The 16,594-nt window shown below is 40.3% G+C and overlaps 1 protein-coding gene across 5 annotated transcripts in view; it reads right to left on the bottom strand.

The window, feature by feature from the left end:
- Positions 1-312: 312 nt before the first annotated feature.
- Positions 313-16,594, bottom strand: part of rerea (arginine-glutamic acid dipeptide (RE) repeats a) — a 403,494-nt gene continuing 387,212 nt past the window's right edge. For 4 of the 5 annotated variants that reach the window (XM_057829516.1, XM_057829515.1, XM_057829517.1 and 1 more), the window contains 5 exons: positions 16,332-16,554; positions 13,901-14,621; positions 7,342-7,515; positions 5,533-5,713; positions 313-4,035 (listed from right to left, as the gene is read on the bottom strand). In XM_057829516.1, coding sequence (XP_057685499.1) covers positions 4,002-4,035; positions 5,533-5,713; positions 7,342-7,515; positions 13,901-14,621; positions 16,332-16,554 — 1,333 coding nt within the window. In that variant the 3' untranslated portion in view covers positions 313-4,001. The remainder of the gene's footprint in view (positions 4,036-5,532; positions 5,714-7,341; positions 7,516-13,900; positions 14,622-16,331; positions 16,555-16,594) is intronic. The other variant, XM_057829518.1, reaches the window with a different exon arrangement.

Below are 16,594 nucleotides of genomic sequence, written 5' to 3'. Positions count from 1 at the left end.
GGTGTGTCGGAGTAATACAAACATTCAAACAGTTAATAAGAGAAAAGATGCTATTCCCTTCATGAGGGATCACTGTATTCCCCATATCAACATGGGAAAGATCCAATCCAGCCCTGTTCCAAAGGGAGAAAATACGGCTGCTGATTGGACGATGGCTGCTGTCGTCACACTCGGGAAAATGTCGTCGAAAAAGCTTTTAGTGATGTTCTTTGCTCCTCTTGAAATTGAGTGTATTTAAGAAAAAAACTTGGGGAATTGACTATTATTCAATCAAAAAAATGTATTTTTCTAACAAAAAATACCAACTCATGTGACTTTGTGGTGTAACTTAGTCGTTTATTTTATTTCCACAAATTTTTCAAAAAAATTACAAAATACTCAAATGGAGAGAACACAGGACTCACAATTTTTTCTTCTACTTTTTGTTTACATTGTGTCATCCCATGGCGACTACTCATATATACAATAAGCTTCAAGATATATAGAAATCTCGGCAGTCAGAACGGACATTCTGCTGCTGCCGCTTTGAAAACCAGAAGCTAAACCATTGACAACACTGAACACCGAAGGGTTTGGAGACACAAAAAGGCGAAGGAAGACGATCGGGTTCGGGTCGGGAGGATGAAGAGTGCGTCAAAATAGACCGCCCGCTCGCAAAAACGACAACGACGAAAAAATAGTGCTCCGAGTAAGTATGAATGCGAGTACAGTTTCTTCATTTGGCAAAAAAACAAAACGATTCCAAAAACGAATAAGCCACAGTGTTGTCGAGATCCGTAACAAGTCCACAGTCTTTGTGCGTCGAGTTTAAAAACATGAATCAAAAAAACTGTCCAAATTGATAGAAAAACAATAAAACCAAACACGGTAAGAGTTCACTTTATATGTTTTTGGCCTAAATAATGAAGTCAACAAAAATGATAAAAAGCCATTTGGGCGCAAACGAGTTTAGTCGTGGTCAAGTGAAGCTTCAAAATGGTTCAAGTCGCAAAGACACTACGTTCTGAAAAGGCTAGTGTGGAATGAGTTGGAGTGACAGGTTAAATTTTTACTCGATATATTTTTGGCCAACATAACAAAGTTAACGGAAGGATAAAAAGTCATGAAACATGTCTGGTTGCAGTCAATTGAAGCTTCAAAATGTTTCAACTCACAAAGCCGACACGCCACGTTCTGAAAACGCTGATGTCGGATGAGTGAGCGCGATGGGTTAAAATTTCATTTGAAATGTTTTTGGCCGAAATAATGATGTCAGCGAAAGGATGAAAAGCCATTTCGATGCAAACGTGTTTGGTTGTGGTTAAGTGAAGCTTGAAAATGCTTCAAAAGTCACAATGCCGACATGATAAGTTCTGAAAAGGCTTTTATGGGATGAGTGGGAGTGACAGGTTCAAATGTCACTTTATATGTTTTTGGGCTAAATAACGATGTCAACGGAAGGATAAAAAGCAATTTCGGTACAATTGCGTTTGGGCGTGATCGAGTGAAGCTTCAAAATGTTTCAAGTTGCAAAGCTGACACGACGCGTTCTGAAGAAGCTAACGTGGGATGAGTGGGAGAGACAGATTAAAAGTTCACTTGACATGTTTTTGGCCAAAATAACGACATCAACGGAAAGATAAAAAGCCAATTTGGTACAAACGTGAATGGTCATGGTCAAGTGAAGCTTCAAAATGTTTCAAGTCACAAAGCTGACATGCAACGTTCTGATAAAGCTGGTGTGAGATGAGTGGGAGCGACGGGTTAAAAGTTCACTTTATATGTTTTCGGGCTGAATAATGATGTCAACAGAAAGATTAAAAAGCCATTTTAGAGAAAATGCATTTGGTCGTGGTCTAGTGAAGCTTCAAAATGGTTCAAGTCACAAAACCGACACACTGCGTTCTGAAAAAGCTGATATAGGATTGAGCGGGAGTTGCCACGTTTACATGGAGCCAAATATTCCAATTACAATCGGAATATTTGTTCAAACCGAATAAATGTGTTCCATATAAACACCTCATTCGGAATGAACAGGCCTAAACCGAATGGAATTTCATTCCGATTCACAGGGGTGGAATATTCCTTTTCCCAAACCGATTAGAAGTAAAATTATATCATGTAAACAGGGAAGCCGAATGGTGTCTGGTTGCGTTCTTTCTGCGCATGCTCCGTACTGACGTGGTGACGTCACTCGGTGACGTAAGTAACGTCACTTGCAACATGGCTTCCAAGCACACGCACAGCGCACCCACACAACTTTTTAAATGAACGGCTTATCATTCTGAAGTTTTGTTTCCACTCGAAAAGTTAAAACAGCAGCTGATCTGACTATCGATCTCCATGTTTTGCAACGTGACGCTTTGTTTTGATTAATCTGCGCATGTAAGACGGCAGTTGTCAAACGTCCTTTCGGAATAAAGGCAGTCACATGTAAACGCTGGATCGGAATAGATGAAGTGACATGTAAAAAGCTGATGAGAAATTTCCATTCGGAATGATTTGAATCGGTATGAATAAAAGTCAGCATGTAAACGTGGCTAGTGTCAGGTTAAAAGTTCACTTTATATGTTTTTGGCCAAAATAACGGTATCATCAGAAAGACAAAAATCACTTTCGGTACAAATGCGCTTGGGCATGACCGAGTGAAGCTTCCTAATGTTTCAAGTCATGAAGCCGACACGTTGCGTTTTGGAAAAAAGCTGGTGTGCGATGAGCACGAACGACGGGTTAAAAGTTAACTTTTTATGTTTTTGGGCTAAATAACCACGTCAACAGAAGGATAAAAAGCCATTTCAGTGCAAATGCATTTGATTACAGTCAAGTGAAGCTTCAAAATGTTTCAAGTCGCAAAGCCGACATGCTGGGTTCTGAAAAAGCCGATGTGGGACGAGTGAGAGTGACAGTTTAAAAGAGAGTAAAAGTTCACTGTATATTTTTTTTGGGCTAAAATAACGCAGTTAACAGAAGGATAAAAAACAACTTCGGTGAAAATGTGTTTGGTCGCGGCTGAGTGAAGCTTCAAACTGTTTCAAGTCACGAAGCAGACACGCCACGTTCTGTGGGATGAGCAGGTGCAACAGGTAAAAAGTTCACTTAATATGTGTTTGGCCAAAATAACGACGTCACCGGAAGGATAAAAAGCCAATTTGGTGCAAACGTGTTTGGTCATGGTCAAATGAAGCTTCAAAATGTTTCAAGTCACGAAGCAGACACCCCATGTTTTGAAAAAGCCGGTGTGGGATGAGCGGGAGTGGCGGGTTAAAAGTTCACTTTATATGTTTTTGACCAAAATAAAAACGTCAACGGAAGCATAAAAAACAATTTCGGTGCAAATGTGTTTGGTCGCGGTCGAGTGAAGCTTCAAAATGCTTCAAGTCATGAAGCAGACACGCCGCGTTCTGAAAAAGCTGATGTGCGATGAGCAGGAGAGCGACGGGTTGGGTTCGGGGGCGGGCCGGGTCATCACATGGGCTACGTGGGTGGGGCTAAATCTAACACGGCGATGTCAGACTAAGGTCACAACTCAAATGGCTCAAATCATAAGCATAATGCCATGGTGCTCCCCTCTGAAACAAGGGGTAACGCGTCAACACAAACTGCAGCGGAGTTTTGAAACAACTTGTTTGTCCACACCTAGTAATAATAATAATTATAATCATTATATGTTTATATATACTATTTACAAATTCAAAAAGAAAAAAAAAATCCATGCGGCAGCTCTTCTGAAAAAGCTCCAGCGACGTATTAAAATAAAGGTTGAATTTAAGATAGCACTTGTTTTTTTTTTTTTCCCGTCAGCGGCCGCGTTTTGTTTTTGGATAAGCACAGTGTGTCTTGTTCTAGCACCTACAAAAAAAATGTCAGGACAGCTTGTCATGCAGGAGTCTTCGGGATGTCGTGTCACTTTTACTGGCTATATACCAAAGAAAGAAGAAAATAAAGCCTTTTGAAAACGAAGAATTTGGATCCCCTTGGCCTTTTCGAGTTCTTCACAACTTCCTGACGCCTCCCTCGGCCCGTTACAGCTGCTTGTCGCTTTCTTTCTTCAGTCGGCTGCAACACACACAAAAAAAGACGAGTTAGAGCTTCTTGTGTTGTTTTGGGACGATACACTTTAGCTCACGATACTGTAACCCACATGACAAAAGAGCACAAAATATGTAAGAACAACAAATAGAACGTAAACATTTTTTAATAATTTTATTCCACTAATTTATAAAAAAAGAATATGAGGAATGTGTTACTGTTAACGCTAAGCTAATTCATCTTTCTCACTACGAGCCAGTTCACACTTGCTAGCTATTTTACTCGGCTGCTAACGTTAGCTTAATGTGCTAAGTTGCGACACTGTCATTTTATACTTTGAGCAAAAATCATGTCGTGGATTGACGAAACCTGGCGCAGTTGTGTATTAAACGGAATATTTTGTTTGGTATAAGAAAGAACAAGAGTGATTTGCTGTTTATCTGAATGTTATACAGTGAGAAAAATAAGTACAGTGCTGGCCAAAAGTGTTGGCACCCCTGCAGTTCTGTCAGATAATGCTCAATTTCTCCCAGAAAATAATGATAATGGTAATTATATCTTCATTTATTTTGCTTACAATGAAAACAAAACAAAACTGAATGGGGATAAAAAAAATATATATATTATCATTGTTTTTCATTCATATCATTTGTTTCCAGTTGATAACGGGTCACTTCCTGTTGATATGGGGGCATTTCAGGTATTTCCAGTTGATAACTGGTCACTTCCTGTTGATATGGGGGCATTTCAGGTATTTTCTAGTTGATATTGGGTTACTTCCTGTTGTTATCGGATCACATCCTATTGATTTGGGAGCGTTTCGGGGTCACTTCCTCTTGATGTCGGGTCATTTTCTGTTGACTCGGGGGCATTTCAGTGTGTTTACAGTTGATAACGGGTCAGTCCCTGTTGATTTGGGGGCATTTCGGGGTGTTTCCAGTTGATAATGGGTCACTTCCTGTTGTTATCGTATCACATTCTAATGATTTGGGAGCATTTCGGGGTCACTTCCTCTTGATGTCGGGTCATTCCCTGTTAACCCTGTTAACATTTCAGGGTGTTTACAGTTGATAACAGGTCACTCCCTGTGGATTTGCCGGCATTTCAGGGTCAGTTGACATCAGGTCACTTCCTGTTGATCCGCGGACATTTCGATGTGTTTCCAATTGATAACGGGTCACCTCCTGTTGAATTCTGGTCACTTCCTGTTGATTTCGGTGCATTTCAGGTTCACTATCTGTTGATAGTGGTTCATATCCTGTTCATTTGAGGGCAGTTCGGGGTGCGCCTCAATATCCTGAAACTTTCATGTGTAAATGATGTGATTTGGACAAGAATTGTAGGACAAGTAGCGTTTTGAAATGTTACTTTTTCTTATAAAAACTCACATTTTTGGGCGAACAGTCATTTTTTAGATCAAACGAAAGCGTCTGAGAATTCCGGTCATTTTGGTATGTGAACAGTGTGGATGAGTCAAATAATTTTGGCTGGGAAGAAATGCCTAGAAGCTAGTGGCAATCTGACCTGTAGTAGTCCTCCTGACCAGGAAGCGGGCCTCCGTGCATGTGATGGTGCCCGTGCAGCCACTGCTGCTCCATGGCCAGCCTCTGGAGTTCGGCCGACTGGGCGTGCATGGCCTGCAGCTGGTGGGCCGCCGACATGGGCGGCGGCAGACCTCCGGGCAGCTCCCGTGGGTAAGGGGCTCCTGCGCAAAGGCTTATGGTTAGATGGCTATTTTCATCACTTCAAGACATTCAAAACTGTTTAAAAATGAACCAACAGGTTGTTAACAAAATCTTCCACTAGAATAGTGTCCACGGTAACTCATTGGCTTCCAGTGATGGCGCTAGACGTCCAATTTATTTTTACTGGAATGAAAATGGGTCACTTCCTTTTAATTTTAGGAGCATTTACAGGTCACTTCCTATTGATTTTGAGTGGCTTCCCATTCATTTTGAGACATTCTGAGGTCACTTCCTGTTCAGTAACCCAAAATCAACAGGAAGTGACTTGTAAATACTCTTTAATCAGCAGGAAGTGACCCAGAAATGCCCCAAAATAAACTGGAAATGACCATAAATCGCCTCCTAAATAAATGCTGCAAACATACAATCTCTTTGGCTGCCATTGATGGCGCTAGACATCCAACTCAGTTTCATTGCGAGGGTGTGAATGAGCAAGTGTCCCTTACTGGCCAATTTGTGGGCATTTACAGGTCACTTCCTATTGATTTCGGGACATTCCCAGGTCACTTCCTGTTCAGTTACCCGAAATCAACAGGAAGGGACAAAAAAATCAACAGGCAGTAACCCAGAAATGCTCCATAATAAACAGGAAGTGATCTGACATGACCAGGACAGGTCCCCCAGATGTCCCCAAATGAACGGATATGACCAGGACACGCCGCCCAGATTTCCCCAAATGACCTGACATGACCAGGACACGTCCCCCAAATGACCTGATATGACCAGGGAATGTCCCCAAGAATATCCCTAAATGACCTTATATGACCAGGACATGTCCCCAAAATGACCTAATCTGACCAGGACATGTCTCCAAAATGACCTAATCTGACCAGGACATGTCCCCAAATGACCCAATATGACAAGGACATGTCCCCCAAATGTCCCAAAATGACCTGATATGACCAGGACATGTCCCCCTAAATGTCCCCAAATGACCTGATATGACCAGGACATGTCCCCCAAATGTCCCAAAATGACCTGGACATGTCCCCGAAATGTCCACAAATCAACAGGAAGTGACCTTATATTGTTCCCGAAATGGGCGGGGCTAAGATCGCTCTACCCACAGCAAAGCCCCATAGTACTTTCTCCAGAAATTGCAGTTTCTTGTTTCCAAAAATATTTTAAATATATTAAAAAAAAAAACTTTTTATACTTTCTTTAAAACTACATGTATTAATTAAAAAAAAAACCCAGTAATTAATTTGTATTTATTTTTTAAATTGAAAATGTTTTTTTTTCAGGAAAATACAGCACCCTAAAAAACATTGTGAACATACTGTAGCATTGTGAGCGTATTGCAATAGCGTAGCAACATGACACTCCTATTGGTGCGTTCGCAGTCGCAAAGGCTTATGGGTACCTTTTTTTGAGTAGCTCTGTCATTGTAAATATTTGTCGAATGCATGAAATGCGTGAGTGGGTTGTTCATAAAGGAATGTAAATATTGAGACTGACTTCTTTGCTTAAATAAGTGAAGCTAAAACCTGTGCAAAATTTTCAGATAAAAACTTACAAATAATCATCAACTAAAAAAATATGACAAAGACGAAAAAGTATTTTTGTCCAAAAGACAAAGATTGCTTACCGAATACCGGGTGGCGCAGCATCTCGTGTTCGTGCGGCGGCTGGCCGAGGAGCGGGTTGGGGATGGCGCCGGGCGGGTAAGGGAAGCGGGCCAGGTGCGGTCCGGCCGCCAGGGGGTCTACGGCCAGGGGGTGGGCCCCGGAACCTGGAGGACACACAAGACATTCACCACCGCCTGCTGGGTGTCAGAGTCTTACGTTCAGGGTACAGTGGATCATCAACATCAAAGCATTACTATTGTTCTTCACCCTTACTAAATCTTATCTTTCATAGGAAGTGGGTGATTCTCATGAAGCTAAGCTAACGGACATAATTTATCAGATTCTGATGAAATATAATGGTTACATTTTCTTTCCAAGAGCTGTCACCATACTCAAGTTTGCACTGAAATGTCACTGTCACTGTACAACTAATGCCACAACATTGTCACAAGCATGTCACCAAGTAATATGTTCGCTGACATCTGGGTACTGCATATGCAATATTTGCACCGCTACAATAGCGTTTTTGCACTATTACGACAATATCTATTATATCAAGTCATTAGTCTGCCTCCTAGTCTGAGTACTGTAAATTGTCATATACGTACTTTTATATTAGCACGACATCACTACTTGCTGCTAGGCACTTATTCACTTTACTCCCAATCTGTGTACACTTTGTTTAATGTGGTTGATGTTATGGCGAAGATTTAAATTAGTGCTGCAACGATTAATCGATTAACTCGAGTAATTTTATTAGAAAAAAGCTTTGAATCAAATTTTGCTGCTTTGAGTACTCGCTTAATTAGAGTGGTGTTGTAATGGTTAGTTTTGAAAGTGCATTTAGTTTTATTGATTTGGGTGGATACACTGCCCTGTAGTGGCAACAGTGAATATGACATAACTCATTTAACATGGCTGAATCCAGCTGCTCCCTGTTAGGACCAACATAAGATTTTGTTTGGGTTAATGTTTTTTAATGCATTTTTAATTTAATTTATAGGTATATGTAGCCATTTTTTGTGTGAATATTTGATTGAACAATTTGTTGAAAGCATTGTTAAGAAATGTTAGCATTTTATAGCATTTAAGCTAGCGGACGTTTGCTATGCAAGTTAGGTAATTGTTCTTTTGTTGTATTTAGAACCTCATTTTTTTTTTCTATACCATTTGAGGCTATGTTTAGGTATTTTAAGTTCATTTTAAAGAAAGTGCAATTCGGCATATTTTGAAGAAACACTCGGGAATTCTATTTTGAAAGTGCAATCTTAGCAAGCCTTCGTAGTTTATTCTGCAATGCATTAAATGTTCCTGATCCGATTACTCGATTATTCGAACAAACTAGTTGATAGATTAATCGACTACTAAAATAATCAATAGCTGCAGCCCTACTTTAAATCTTGTCGTACTAAGTAAAGGCTGTATTATACTATATTGTACTCAAGGAAGGCTTTCTATTCTATATATTAAAAAATATTTCAGGAAAATCTAGTGCTTACTTACAAATGCACTGTGTTCATGGTCCCGTCATGATCACAGTTTTTAATATATCGTGACATTGTTAATAGCTAACTTTATATGGCTACGTCCCCACGTACCATAAATGATCATAACCATAATGTACAATATAACATTTTTAAACAATATTGTACTGTAAATAAAATATTAGGACTCAAACTGTTGATGGAAAAAAAATACTGAGTCATTGTAGCATTCAGCTGTTTTAAGCTAGCTTTGGTAAATATCCATTACCATAATGCATAGCTTTTCTGAGAATCACCCAGTAGGGCTGCCACAAATGAGGATTTTTATAGTTGACTAATCACAAAAATAATTGGTGATCAATCAGTTGGACTAACAAAAAAAAAAACGCTTCATTTAGCCTATCGTTGGCCTAACAGCATTACTGCCTTTATCATATTTTTGCCAAATTGAGATTTATGCATGATGTTACTCTCCGACTTACTATTTGCTGTATTACTTTTTAAAGCCATTAACTATATAAATGACAAGCCACAAACTATTTAAAATGACGATTTTTAAAAAATATTCCTTTTTTAATCCATAAGTTAAAAAAAAGAGGCCAAAAAAAGTATTTAGACAATTCTGCGGTCAACAGAGTCTCTCAGCGATTCTGTGATTATATAGTTGTTGATTAACTGTGGCAGCCTTACTAGCAAAACACAACTAAACAGCTTAAAAAAACAATTTGTCATGTAAACAAAAGCCTGACATCACCTCACAATGTCAAATGAAATATCCAAATTTCAGGTTTTTACTTGACTAAACAGTAGTCACAATGATTTTGAAAAGCAAAACATCTCAAAACTAATTATTAACATTATTAATCACAAGTGTGGAAAAAAATACATGTCATAATGTCATCAAAATCATTCAATCTCATGAGAATGCACTCTGTAAATGTGTAAAATCACTAATATCGTAACGATAAAGAGACGATACTGAGCGCGCGTGCTAAGCTGCGAACCGTAAGCTTTAGACTTCGTAAAGAAGTGGTGTCAGTTGTACGTTATTTTCTATTTTTCACTTTGTTTCCCTGTTTATAGTGTCAACTTTTAACCTCCAAGATTGCATTTTGAAGAAGACTACCATTGGTTCGTAGCAGACCAAAGTGGTTAGTATACATTGTCTTTTGCCATTAGCCTCAATGTAGCAATGCTAATGTACATTGATGTACAATGTGTGTTTTATTTTGTACGTTGAAGATTATTTGTGTCAATATCAATGTAGCAATGCTGATGCTTTACAATGTGTTTGTGTTTTATTTAGTATGCGAAGATTGCGTTTGGAGAAGACTGCCAGGGGTTCAAAACAGGTTAAAGGGGTTGGTATACAATGTCTTTCGCAATTGGCCTCAATGTAGTATGAGGGGCTGTACAAGACATTTTTCATTCTGGCCCTCTCACACACATACATTCTCCTTTCACATACATATATATTCACTCTCACACACATACATTCTCCTTTCACATCCATACATTTTTACTTTCACATTCATACATTTTCACTCTCACATTCATACATTTTCACTCTCACATCCATACATTTTCACTCTCACATCCATACATTTTTACTTTCACATTCATACATTTTCACTCTCACATTCATACATTTTCACTCTCACATTCATACATTTTTACTTTCACATTCATACATTTTTACTTTCACATTTATACATTTTCACTCTCACATTCATACATTTTTACTTTTACATTTATACATTTTCACTCTCACATTCATACATTTTTACTTTCACATTCATACATTTTTACTTTCACATTTATACATTTTTACTTTAACGTTTATTTTTCAAAGTACTTTTATTTTGAAATAATACATCAGAATTTTATCAGAGTATTTTAGTTCAATACTTGGGGTAGTCTAGTATACCCCAGAAGTGGAACCGTCCCGGAATATCAGCCAGATTTTTTAAAATCAATTTTTGAAATCAGGCGAAATGACAGCTAAAATCGGCAATTTTCAAAGTACTTTTATTTTGAAATAATGCATCAGAATTTTATCAGAGTACTTTAATTCAATACTTGGGGTAGTCTAGTATACCTCAGAAGTGGAACCGTCCCAGGATATCAACCACATTTTTTTAAAATCAGTTTTTGAAATCGGGCGAAATGACAGCAAAAATGGGCAATTTTCAAAGTACTTTTATTTTGAAATGATACATCCGAATTTTATCAGAGTACTTTAGTTCGAGTCTTAGGGTCGTCTAGTATACCTCAGAAGTGGACCCGTCCCGGGATATCAGCCAGATATTTTTAAATTAAAATTTGAAATAAGGGTAAATGACAGAAATATCTAGCAATTTTCTAAGTAGTATTACTCGGAATTCCAAAAAATTTTTTTATATCATAATACTTTAGTTTGGGTCTCGGGGTGCTCGAGTGCCTCTCTCAAGTGGACCCGTTCTTGGATGGCTTCCTGTTTTTTATTCATTCATATTTATTTTTTTCAATAAAGGGACTAGCGCTGTGAAGCCACCGCGTTCCATTATGAAGCCAGCGCGTTGCAGTACCATAATGCACACAATGCAAACAATGATCCAAATGAGGGGCGGGTAGCTTGACTTCGTTTTTACGAGTGGAGGGTGGCTTGACCGCAGTAGTCTGGGAGCGGGTCATATTAGCTCCCGCTTGGACAGTTGAAGAGGTTCGAGAGTTGCTCGGTCTAAAAACGTCTCTCATTTCACTTTCAACTGCGTCATAATTAGCACTGTTGGGTGCAGTTGATTGTGTCCTTTGCCGCCGCTCGAGACAGGAAGCCAAAGAAGTTAGTTTCTGGGCGTCGACAAAATGTTTTGCAAAAGTCCAACTGCTTGCCAAAGTGATTGTGCGTCCTCTTCCTTGTTATTTTATGAACAGTAACCCGCGTCAGGTTCTCAGCCAATCAGAGCTTACCAGTCAGAGCTAGCCAATCAGAGCTGGCTTCCGTTTCAACTAGACTCCTTCCGTTTTCACTATACTTTCACTCATACATACATACATTCTCCTCTCACGTTCATACATACTTTCCTCACATACATATATATTCACTCTTATACACATATATTTTATTTATACAAACATACATTTCACAGACTAAAAATGTGTGAATGTGAGAGTAAACATGTATGAATATAAGAGTGAAAATGTATAAACGTGAGAGAGAAAATGTATAAACGTGAAAGTAAAAATGTATAAATGTGAAAGTAAAAATGTATGAATGTAAGAGTGAAAATGTATAAATGTAAAAGTAAAAATGTATGAATGTGAGAGTGAAAATGTATAAATGTGAAAGTAAAAATGTATAAATGTGAAAGTAAAAATGTATGAATGTGAGAGTGAAAATGTATGCATATGAGAGTGAAAATGTATGCATATGAGAGTGAAAATGTATGAATGTGAGAGTGAAAATGTATAAATGTGAAAGTAAAAATGTATGAATGTGAGAGTGAAAATGTATGAATGTGAGGGTGAAAATGTATGAATGTGAAAGTAAAAATGTATGAATGTGAGAGTGAAAATGTATAAATGTGAAAGTAAAAATGTATAAATGTGAAAGTAAAAATGTATGAATGTGAAAGTAAAAATGTATGGATGTGAAAGGAGAATGTATGCATGTGAGAGGAGAATGTATGTGTGTGAGAGTGAATATATATGTATGTGAAAGGAGAATGTATGTGTGTGAGAGGGCCAGAATGAAAAATGTCTTGTACGGCCCCTCATAATGTAGCAATGCTAACGCTTTACAATGTGTTTTTTATTTTATATGTCGAAGATTATTTGTGTCAAGATCAATGTAGCAATGGTGATGCTTTACAATATGTTTATGTTTTATTTTGTATGTGAAGATTCCGTTTGGAGAAGACTGCCATGGGTTCAAAACAGGCTCAAGGGGTGAGTGAGTATACATTGTCTTCTGCCATTAGCCTCAATGTAGCAATGCTAACGCTGTGCAATGTTTGTGTTTTATTTTGTAAGTCGAAGATGAATGTGTCAAGATCAATGTAGCAATGCTAACACTGTACAATGTGTTTATGTTTTATTTTGTTCGCGAAGATTGCCTTTGGAGAAGACTGCAATGGGTTCAAAACAGGATAAAGGGGTCAGTATGCAGGGTCTTTGGCCACTAGCCTCAATGTAGCAATGCTAACGCTGTGCAATGTGTATGTTTTATTTTGTGTGCGAAGATTGCACTCTGGACAAGACTGCCATGGGTTCGAAACAGAATAAAGAGGCTAATATACATTGTCTTACATTAGCCTCATTGTAGCAATGCTAACACTTTAAAATGTGTATGTGTTTTATTTTGTACAGTATGTCAAAGATGAATGTGTCAAGATCAATGTAGCAATGCTAATGCTGTACAATGTGTTTGTGTTTCATTTTGTATGCAAAGATTGCATTTAGAGACTGCTATAGGTTCAAACCAAGCTAAAGGGGTGAGTGAGCATACATTGTCTTTTGCCATTAGCCTCAATGTAGCAATGCTAACGCTGTACAATGTGTTTGTGTTTTATTTTGTATGCAAAGATTACGCTTTGGAGAAGACTGTCATGGGTTCAAAACAGGCTAAAGGGCTAAGTATACATTGTCTTCCGCCATTAGCCTCAATGTAGCAACTGGATTTGGAGAAGAGTGCCATGGATTCAAAACAGGTGTTCGTATACATTGTGTTACATTAGCCTCAATGTAGCAATGTTAACGCTGTACAATGTGTATGTGTATTCTTATTTTGTATGTATGAACCAGCACTTATTTTGAAAGCCTTTTCAATTCAATAGTAATTCATACAACTCTCTCAAAAACAGAGGGGTGTCCCAACAACTAGCGCAAATGTAGCTTGAGATATTAATTTCGAGTGATGACGTGACTCGCAGCCCCCCATTTACTGCAAAATGGACCTGAAAGGATGCCATTTGTTTGTGCTACGTTTGTGCTCGTTGCTGGGACACCCCTCTGTTATTGAGACTGTTGGTACGCTCAGTCAGCTGCGGTAGTTGGATACGGCAAACTTTTTGTCAATACTGTGTTATGTTTACGTATAAGTTGGTTTGTCTTTTACCTTGGTGAAGGGGGTCTTGCTGGTGCAGGTGCAGATGGGAGTGGATGTGCGAGTGCTGGTGGTGGTGAGGCGTGACGTTGAACATCTGGAGCCTGGCGATGGGGTCGTTGGCCACCGTGGCCATCCTCTCGGCGTGGAGTCTTTCCGCCGCCAGCCTCTCCGGGTAGCTCATGTCCGGTCGCAGCTGGGGCCCGGCGAGGGCCAGCCGCTCGCGCTCTAACGGGTTCAAGCCCGGGTGGAAGGAGGCGAAGGGGTGAGGGCCGGCCATGGGGGGCAACGTGATGGCCCCGTGCCGGGCAAAGTGCTCCATGGGGTTCGCCGAAGGGTGGAGGGCGTCCATTTCAGGGGGTTTGACCTCAAAACCGGGTTTCATCCTTTCCCGAAGCTCCCTCTCGCGAATTTCCCTCTCGCGCATCTCCCGCTCCCGTAGCTCTCGCTCCCGCATGGCCGGGTCGGCGTTGTACAGGCCCGGCATGTGGTAGGCCAGCAGCGGGTCGGCAGGGTTGAGGGACACGAAGAAGGGGTGGTTTCGATTGGTGGGGGACATGACGTGGGGTCGGGCGTATTCGCTGAGGGTGCGCAGGGCAGGAGTGTCGGGCCCGATGTATGGAGGCACGGCCGCAATGGTGGTGGGGGGTCCGTCGAAGGGGGGACGCATGTGGGCGGGACCAGCCATCTGAGGTTCACCCATTCTGCTCTCGTGGGCTGAAGCTGAGGCTTTCTGTGAGGGGAGAGCGCCCATCAGTTTACAATTTTTTTTCCTGTGCATAGCATTGTGCTACGTTTACTTGAGAAACTTTTTGATTTTTTATGCGTGCCTTGGATTGAACTTTTCGCTTAATAGTTGGTTTGTAGACGCGACTGCTACCTAGATGCTAAGGGCTAGCGCTACCACTTATGATAACTGCTAACACTAATCTTCGTCTGCAACAGGCTACTCGTTGATGCTGTCTTTTTTGTTTTACTTTGTCGTGTACAGGCAGGTGTTATCAACTGACCAAAAGGTGAATAGTTCGACACACATAAAACCGGTCCCCCTAAAGGTGGGTACTAACGTGTTAAAGTTACTTGAGTAACCTTTTGAGAAAAATGAATGGGCAATCTTTATGTGTGCTGTTGATTGAACTGTTTGCCTATTGGTTAGTTATAACGATGCTAATGCTACGTAGATGCTAACAGTTAGCGTAATGCTGAAGTGGAAGCTACCGCTTATGGTATTTGCTAACATTAACTACAATTGCTAACGGCTAACGCTAATAGTCGTCTGCAACAGCTGGCACTGGCTACTCGTTGATTCTGTACTTTTAAGATTTACTTGGTCGTGTACAGGCAGGCGTTATCTTGGCTGGTATACCAGACTCACCGCTGTTCCAGCGATTGAGTCTGGCGACCGTCCAGCGGATCAAATTCCGAGGGCGGAGCAAGCCACAGCAAACAGACAGCGGAGTGGACCAATTAGCGACGGGCAGACGCGACGTTGTTAAAGCGACAAGTAACTAGCGTGAGCGGAGAATGGAGAAGTTTATTCAACATGGCTAGCGCGAGCCATGTTGACTGTTGTCAATGACTTTTTTCGATGTGTTTTTGGTAATTTAAAACTGGTTTTACCGCGGATTGGAACATATTCTCCGCTCTCCCGTTCGCCATCTGTGTTGTTGCAGACATGACTTTCGGCGCGCAAGAGTGACGTTACTCGTTAAGAACACGTCACGCAAATAAACGAATCTGATTGGATGATTAATGGGCTGGGTTCCAGACTATTTCTCACAGTGTTTGAAAAATAAAGGGAGAATAGTCTGGCTGTGCCAGGCAAGGCGTTATCTAGTCGATCACTGCACTTGGATGTCGATCGACCAATAGGGGTAGTTCTACACACATAAGACCGCCCCCCCTTGAGGAGGGTACTATCACATTACATTTACTTGATCAACCTTTGGAGAAAAATGGAAGGGCGGTCTTTATGTGTGCCTTGGAACTTTTCAGCTATTGGTTAGTTTTATAGATGCTAATGCTAAGTAGATGCTAACAGCTAGTGCGACACTGAAGTGGACGCTATCTGTAGATTTTGATTTACTTGGTCGTGTACAGGCTAGTCGATTGCTGCACTTATATGTCAACTGCCCAATAGGTGAATAAATTTACACACATAAGACCGGCCACCGCAGAGGGTGGATACTAATTTACTTGAGTCACCTTTTGAGAAAAATGAAGAGGCAGTGTTTATATGTGCCTTGGATTGAACTGTTCGCCTATTGGTTGGTTATCCAGATGCTAATGATCAGTAGAAGCTAACGTGGACGCTACCGCTTATGGTATTAGCTAACATTAACTGCAAATGCTAATTGTCATTAACAACAGCTGGCATTGACGAGTCCAATTTTTGGCTCCTTTACCTCTGCCAATAATATGAAAAAGAAGCACAGCAACTCACCGCCGCTCGCTCAGCCTCCTTTTCTCGTTCCCGCTCTCTTTCTCGTTCCTTTTCCCTCTCCCTTTCTCTTTCCTTCTCTTCTCGCACTTTTTGCTCCGCTTCCCGCTTGGCTTTCTCCACAGCTTCCTCTCGTTTCTTGGCCAGTTTGGACGAGGCCAAAGGTGTGAAGTAAAAATCGGTCCTTGCGCACGAGTTGTAACCACGATCCAGATGCTTGTAGAATCTGTGTTCAAAGATAAGGGAGGGGACAAAATTATTTCATA

Source organism: Corythoichthys intestinalis, chromosome 2, assembly GCF_030265065.1.
Source record: "Corythoichthys intestinalis isolate RoL2023-P3 chromosome 2, ASM3026506v1, whole genome shotgun sequence".
NCBI classification, from domain to species: domain Eukaryota; kingdom Metazoa; phylum Chordata; class Actinopteri; order Syngnathiformes; family Syngnathidae; genus Corythoichthys; species Corythoichthys intestinalis.
Note: the sequence above shows the minus strand (reverse complement) of the source record. Positions and strands in the feature narration are given on the sequence as shown.